At 40.7% G+C, this 8,313-nt stretch overlaps 1 protein-coding gene across 1 annotated transcript in view; it reads left to right on the top strand.

Annotated features, from left to right (window-relative positions):
* The window catches only part of LOC101981184 (cytochrome P450 2J3-like), a 76,941-nt gene extending 75,034 nt beyond the window's left edge, over positions 1-1,907 (top strand). Inside the window, 1 exon segment of the mRNA XM_026778485.1 lies at positions 1,729-1,907. Coding sequence (XP_026634286.1) covers positions 1,729-1,907 — 179 coding nt within the window.
* The last annotated feature ends 6,406 nt before the right edge of the window (positions 1,908-8,313 follow it).

Genomic DNA, 8,313 nt, shown 5'->3' with positions numbered 1-8,313 from the left:
TCTCTCTCTCTCTCTCTCTCTCTCTCTCTCTGTGTCTCTCTCTGTCTCCCTCTCTCTCCAATACGTGTGCACACAACATAGTTCTCTTACATTTCTTCCATTTCTTCCACACTTCTCTCCCTCCACATTTAGCTGTATCTCTTCATACTTTTTTCTCTCTCATCCTCTCTCCCTGCTCATATGCACACACACACACACACACACACACACACACACACACACACACACACTTCTCTCACATCCTTCCTATTCCTCCCACACTTCTCTCTCACGCATTTAGACAAATCTCACATATTTCTCTCCCACTCACGTTACAGCAAAGCCTCTGGACAAACATGAGTCACATTTTCAGGGTTACACAGCACTTCCTGAGTAAACAAACAAACAAACAAACAAAAGACAGAACCATACTGATCATGCAGTTTCTTCCAGGCTACGGAGGTTGTGCTGACTGTTCATGATGAGTAAAGTAAGCTCTGAGTGATCAGGGTTCCCAGAAAGATAGAGACATTGAAATTCAGGACTTAAGAAGAGCAGTCTGATTCCGTGCCCTGTGGGAAGTCCAAAGTTCTCCCCGCTCCATCCAGGTCTAGGAAGGTGAGCATCCAAACAGGCTAGGCTCCCACAAAGCCAGTTCATGCAGTAGGATCAAAACCTAGTGCCATTGTCCTTGGCTTCTCATCAGCCCTCATTGTCCTCCATGTTCAGAGAGTCCAGTTTTATCCCATGCTTTTTCAGTCACAGTCCAGCTGGCCTTGGTGAGCTCCCAGTAGATCAGCCCCACTGTCACAGTGGGTGGGTGCACCCCTCGTGGTCCTGACTTCCTTGCTCTTGTTCTCCCTCCTTCTGCTCCTCATTTGGACCTGGGGAGCTCAGTCCAGGAGGGAGGAGGAATGGAGTGGGGGGAGGGGAAGAGGAGTGAGAGGAGGGGGAGCGAAATGGGAGGCAGGGAGGAGGCAGAAATTTTTTCAACAAAAAAAAATAAATAAATAAAAAGAAATTCAGGACTTAGACAATAAAGAGTTAGTTGCCTTAACCTTGAGGTTGCAAATCCATAGAGAAATCCTTTGCTGAGAAAGTTCTCTCTACTAAGGTTGTTTCATGCCTTGTCCTGAAATAGCAATAAACACCCGGGAAACTGTCTTTCCATATTCATCTCTAGGGGCTACCAGATATTGGTAACCAGAAACAATGAGATTGTTTTCAATATGTCCTGAAGTTTAAAATTAGCTGTTGTTGAGACTGAGGACACTATTACACTCCTATGTCAGTCTGAGTAATGAGAAGTATCCTATATGCCCAGTAGATGGAATATTTTCATGAGATAAACATACAATCAGTGGGAAAAATACCCATAGCTGACACATGAGAGAAACTACAGACAAATACAACCAGTCATCTATAGCCAGTGACCCCATGGTCTTTTCCAAGTGGGGCTTCCCATCAGAGAGTTATTAGATCAATCTCTTAAATATGAGCTGTATCATCTGTGATATGTATGTCATCGCCTGTGACACCTCTCATTGCTCTTGTCCCACTAAAGACCTTTGATCCTGGAGTTCCAATTTCAGTGGAACATTCCACATTCAGACACATATGAGACATAAACAGCTGGACACAAAGCCTGGTGACAGGTTAAGATTTACAGAAGGAAAATGGAAATGCCAGTCCCTGAAGGTACTAATGCCAACTAAGAAAGTATCTTGTCTTCTGTTTCATTTCCTGCAGGAAAGCGAGCTTGCCTTGGAGAACAGTTGGCCAGGTCTGAGCTCTTTATTTTCTACACTGCTCTTGTGCAAAAATTTACTTTCAAGCCTCCAGTCAATGAGAAGCTGAGCCTGAAGTCTAGATTTGGCATGACCATTTTTCCAGTCAGCCACAATCTCTGCTCTGTCCCTAGACTGTGAAGTCAGAGGCAGAAAGAGAAGAGAGAAGAACAACTTAGCAATCCTCTGAGCCACTGGGGCTGCTCTTATGTGAAGGGAGAGAAGGAATTGACCAGGGAAGGATGGGAAGATTAGGCTACAGTTATTGGATCCATGTCCTAGACTGCTGTGTCCTGTAAATTGGTGGTGGGTATGTCACTTATTAATTGTTTCTTGTGAAAGTGATACAGAGATCTTTCCTCCATTCATAGCCTGCGGAGGCTTGCTGTGAATAAAATTGAAAACCAACTATGTCTGTAAGACTGTGCTATGATATTATTTCCCTGACTCTAAGTGGAATCTCCAAAACTAAAGAGAGCACAGTGCTGTCCTTAAAATTTAAGGTGTTTGTGCCTAAGATAAGACCAAATTTTACTTCGCCAAAAGACCTGCTTCTGTGCACAAAATGGATACATATTTCCAAAAATAATTCTTATATACTCAAATGCCCCACAGTGCCAGTTTATGCCAATAAGTTTATAGGGTGGCTTCAGTCTACAATATGGAATAAGTAACTTATCAGATATTGCTCCATGAAGTGGCGAGAGACATATGATTTTAGTCATATGTTCACCCAGGCATACAGTTAATTTTTTACTCAAAATAGAGCTGAAAATTACTTGTAAAATGAAGGGTATCAGGCAAAAGCACACACTGAAAAATCTCTGTTCTGCACTATGGATGGATGCTTATAAGAAATCCCACACTAGTTCAGAATTGAGAAATGGTTATTTATTTAGGAGTAGACTCACAAATCAGAATCCTCTGTTTGAACAGAGATCAGAAAACAAATCCCACAACCAGAACAGAGAGGCCAGAAAAGTGGCCGGACTCATGCTCTACATCGGCATAAATAGTATAAGAGGCCCCAGTGAGCCTGCAACCACTAGCTTTAAGACTTCCTATAGTGCCTCCCCCTTTTGTTTGAATAAGAGAGTGCTAAGCCTAATACAAAATTATATACAATAAGAACACATATATTCAAATATTATCCTATCCTAACTAGTTTAAGTCTTATATAATAAATAACTTGGCCAAGTCATGAGAGGAAAGTAACTACAACTATCTAGTCTTCAACCCTATCAAAGATCCAAGAAGGGAAGTAATATTACTTTAGTAAGCAGGAAGCACAATCAAGCAACTTCAAAAATGTGCAACAAATGACAGCGACAACTGGCTACCTGGAAAACCACCCAAAGTCTCATTTGCAACATTGAAGCAACCAAATTTGGCTAAGGCCTAGAATAACTGACATATCATTTTCAGAGGCAAGAAATTTTTCAAAACCTTCGTATCTTGTCTTGGCAAGATTTGATCCTGCTTATCCATTTCCGGATAGCCTGTATTTTGTCAGTGGTTGAGGCATGGGCATTTCTTTGCTCTAAGGCCAGTTTTGCCAAGAAGAAAACAAGCTCCAAGTAGAATATCTCTGGTGTTCAACATTCTCTCAGGAATAGATCAGTGCTGCCAAGAGAAATTGTGTCTTACTTCAACAGAACCCTAAGTTGTTTAAATGCCATATTCTAAAGCTCTTTGAAGTGGTTAAAGATTACCTATCTATGCAGAATAAAATCTCTTTGTAACTGAAGACCCTGATTAGTCTAACTATAAGTATGACAAATATAGATTATTATTGATCTATAATCCTTAACACCTCTATAACTTAAAGACTAAGACTTCATATTAGAATATTATAAAATAAACAATTGTGCAACAAATGAGGACAATGTACCATGTTACCACATGAGCCACAAATGTTGGGAGTAGTTGACCATGACTCCTCATGGAAATGTCTACCCATGCATCAGTACCTTTTTTAATGTTTATAGAAACTTATATAAACTTAGTCTTCCTCCCATTCAAGAATTATACAAAGAGCTTGTGGTTACCCCTTACAACTGTCATTCCTCCCTGATTCCGGATTCTCCAGTTCTCCTTCCCTTTTTGTAATGCTCTAATATTCCCTTCCATCTTTATTTCTACCTGACAAATCAGGTACAAGCCATATAGCAGGAAAGAAAGTCATTTTATTAAACATATCTCAGAAAGTGGATTTTCTCTTAATACATTCCTACAAAGAAACATAGCAGTGGATTGCTACAATGAACACCTAAAATAAGACAGGACTTTGTGGAAGGAAGCAACTTAGTCAGAACAGAAATGACCAGAATATCCAGTCTTTATCTGCTTGTCCAATCCCAAGCTTCCTGATCCCACTTTTGTGCTAAACATCAAAAGGGAAAGTAAGAAAAAAAATTAGTATAACAGGCTTGAGGATAGGAACATGGGTCATGTGACTTCATGTAGCCTTTTAAACCTGTAATCTTGGCTTTTCTTCCTTTAAATGGGGTTTAAGGGAATTGAAAGATGGTACAGAGGCAAAGGACACTTCCAGGGAACCCAGTTCTGATACCTAGCACTCAGCTGCAATCATTTGTCAATACTGCTTCCAGGGAATCTGATTCCCTCTTCTGGTCTCCACAGGTACCATTCACATACATGATACACAGAAGTTCAGGCAAAACATCAATGCATATTTTTTAAATAAAAAAAATAAAATGGGCTATAGGAGAAGAAATCTTGCCATCTGGTGGAAATGGTAAAATGCAGAACTGAAAAATCTTACAGAGTAAAGCATTTTCTGTTGTAGGACTCCATAAGGAAACAAGACAAGGTTGCTCTATCCCCAATCTCACAAGGCATTCCTTGAAAAACCGATGTCTATTCATCCCAGTTAGGCAGAGCACCAATCGACCACAGAAAGGCCAACTTTGTGAGTCAGTAATTGGGGGAGGGGTATGAAAAGAGCATGGATGATTCAAAGGCATCTGAACCAAAGACTGCCTTGCTTAACTGACAGGCAGCTTTACAGCTGGAGAGTCCCTTCCCCATTCCCTGACCAAGCAACAACTTCCGGTTTGTATAACCTCGGGTGTGAAGATGGTGACCCTTCTCACTTCTCTGAAGCAATGTTAGTACTTCTCTCCCAAGGGTTATCCTAGATGTGGTGAAACACCATGACCCTTGGGAGTGGGGTGATTTGAGTGCTAATCTCCAAGAAGTGAAACTGTTTGGAAGGTTTAGGAAGTATAGCTTTGTTGCAGTAACTATGGCCATATTGGGGGGAAATGTGTCACTTGGGGTGAACTTTGGGGTTTCAAAAGCCCACACTAGGGTCAGTCTCTCTCTCTCCCTCCTCTCTTTTCTCTCTGCACTCTCTCTCTGTGCCCTCTCTCTCTGTTCTCTCTCTCTCTCTCTCTCTCTCTCTCTCTCTCTCTCTCTCTCTTCCCCTCTCTTTCTCTCTTTCCCAGTAGATCAGAATACAAATTTCTCAGATACTTCTCCATCACCATGTCTTCCGGCCTGCCATCACACTCCACACCATGATATTGATGAATTACCACTTAGAATGAGGAAGAAAGCCTTCAGTTAAGGGCTTCCTTTATAAGATTTGTCTTGGTCGTGGTATCTTTTCATAGCAATAGAACACTAAGACAAGGAAGAAAGGCTTTATTGCCTTACATGTCCACTGAGGGTAAGCGAAGGTTCGGATGGGGGCACAGGAAGTGGGAAGATTTAGGGAGCCTTAAAAGATTTTGCCTTTAAGACTCCATTTCAGGGCTCAATTAAGGATGCGGCAGAGAGCTAAAGAGAGGCTAGAAATCTGAGGGTAAAGATTTGAGGGGCAAACATCTCCTCAACAGGAATTCTCCATCCATATTTCTTTATTCTTCTTTCTCATGTCTATCAATTTTTCCTTGCTTTCTCTTGTTTTTTGTTCTATCTGTCACAAATGTTCCCAGTCATGTATATCCTTAAAACAGTCAGTTCCAGAGTCCCAGCAGATTCCAGGGACAGAATTTTTTTGCCAATCAGCATGCATAGAAAATAACAGGGAACTAGGCAACCTATGTAAACAGTCAGGGAGAAGTTGATGGTACTTAATCATATAGCACATATACCAGACCACGCAGTTTCTATATGCCTAAATCTGGAGTTTTGCTCTAGAAGATAGAAAAAAAGAAGGGACCTAGGCCTCTAAATTTTCAGTTCTGGAGTAAGATGTTATCAGCCCTCTGGTCTTAGGGTAAAACCAGAGCAGCAGCTTGACCAGGTGGTAATTCTATGTCCTTGGAGATCTGTGACTATCTTAAATGGGATGCTCTTTGCCTGGACCCTAAACTCTTACTAAATGCTTGCTGATAAAGTTAATTGCAGGAAGGCAGATTTCTTCACTTACCTAGAGGAGAGGAACTGTGGCCTGGCACTAAGAAACTGCTCCCACAAAATAATTCTGAACTGAGGAATTAATTTCCAAATATGTAACAGAAAGAGTGCTAGTTACAGCAAAATATATATATATATATATATATATATATATATATATATATGCAGCAATGTACAGTCATTTTATTCACAAAGCAATAATACCAAAAAGCATTGTCTTTTGATTTAGCCTTTAGCATATCCCTTGGTTCTGATAAGTTGCTTGTGAGAAGGTGACTGAGCAGTTATTGTATAATTTTGCAACTTGTAGCAACAATTCTCCTCAAAACAACATAGTTAAGTCTGTCACAGCAATACCCCACTGTGGTTATCATATTTTGCCTTAGCTAGACCTACTATTTCTGTGAAGTAATATCATGACCAAACTCAACTTGGGGAGGTAACAGATTTTTGGTTTACTTTTCCTAAGACACAGTCCAGTGATGGAAACCAAAGAAGGAACTCATACCAGACAAGAATATGCAGCAGAATCTCACGCATAGGTCATGAATAATTGTGCTTAGTGGCTGGTTCATCCTGTCCAGAATGGGACACAAATTTTATATTAAAGGAAAAGTACTGCAGGTGAAAAAGAAAAGGTCAAGGGTGAGTTGGTAGGTCAGAGAAGCTAGAACCGGTAGGTTGTCATGAATCAGTGAGTGTTTGGTGGGCATAGAATGCTTGTGAAGCCATGGTCACCCCACATGGGAACCTAACTTTTATAAAACTATACTGAGAAAAAGGAACTAACTAATGAAATCATGCAGTTGTACAGAGATTAAAGTATAAATTATAATGTCTGAGTTATAAGTTATATAGGAATGTTAAGAAGATGATCAGGTTTTACACATAAACAGTCAGAGAACTGGTAGATCGCGCATGAAATTTCTTTAATAAGAAAGAGACAGCCCTGAGGATCTAGAAAGCTGGGTATTGGTGTGACACGGCCATTAGAATGTTGAATCACAGTAGCAGTACAACTACCTGAAATTCTCACTAGAAGATATCATTTCTAATTTTTCTGTCAACTTGACACAAGTTAGAGTCAAATAAAATGATGGAAACTCAATTGAGACAATGCCTTCATAAAATTGGGCTGTAGGCAACACTGTAGGGTATTTTCTTAATTAGAGACTGATGGGGGATGGCCCAAGCTGGCATGTGGTACCAGCCATGGAATGGTGGTCCTGGGTACTAACAGAGAACAGACTCAGCTCCCTTCAGAATGCATTGGTCCTCCAAGCAGTCACTTATTGATACCTTATATGACTTTGTTCCAACTGAGAATACAAGTATGCACTGAGTCTCACATCATTGCCATAAGGGGCTGAGAACTGTCTGCTGGAGAGTGACCACATAGTGTGCATGTGTGTATATGGTGTGTGTCGAAAATACACCATCTAACAGGCATGAGGCCTTTTTCAGAACACTGCCATGCTGTCCTGGCCTTAATAGCTCCATTAATAAAGCACTCACCTGTGAGTCCGTTTCTCTAAATGATTCTTTCTTGAACTTACCACCTCTCCTCTCAATCTCTAAAATCTATTATATTCTAAATTACTTCTCTGAAAACTCCAATACTGCATTGTGTCTTGAATTCTGTTTCATCATCATCAACAACAGCCCCCATTAAAAATCTTATCATGAGCATATATGTGTTGTGCAAATTATTAGATTGTATTATGTTTTAATACCTTTCTCACATCTTTCACCAGTTCTAGTTTGCTTTCTGCTACTGTGATAAACTCCATGACCAGAAGCAGCATAGGGGAAGAAAGGGGTGGTGTCAGCTCCCACTTGCAGATGACAGGCTCTCACTGAGGAAGTCAGGAACTCCAGCAGGAACTGAAACAGAAGCCATGACAGAAAGCTGCTTCCTAGCTGGCTATTGTTCTCTCTGTCACTTTGCTAATATTATTCTATTACTCAGAACTGTCAGTTGATCTAAAGTGCTCTCTCTCTCTCTCTCTCTCTCTCTCTCTCTCTCTCTCTCTCTCTCTCGCTGTCTCTCTCTTTCTTTGTGTGTTTTCTTACTCAATCTATATCTATCTTTGTTTCTGTCTGTCATTCTCTGTGTCTCTGTCTCTCTTTCTCACTGTTTCTCCCTCCTCTCTCTCTCTCT

This window comes from Microtus ochrogaster, unplaced genomic scaffold (assembly GCF_000317375.1).
Source record: "Microtus ochrogaster isolate Prairie Vole_2 unplaced genomic scaffold, MicOch1.0 UNK185, whole genome shotgun sequence".
Taxonomy (NCBI): domain Eukaryota; kingdom Metazoa; phylum Chordata; class Mammalia; order Rodentia; family Cricetidae; genus Microtus; species Microtus ochrogaster.
This window is presented reverse-complemented; position numbering and strand designations above follow the sequence as displayed.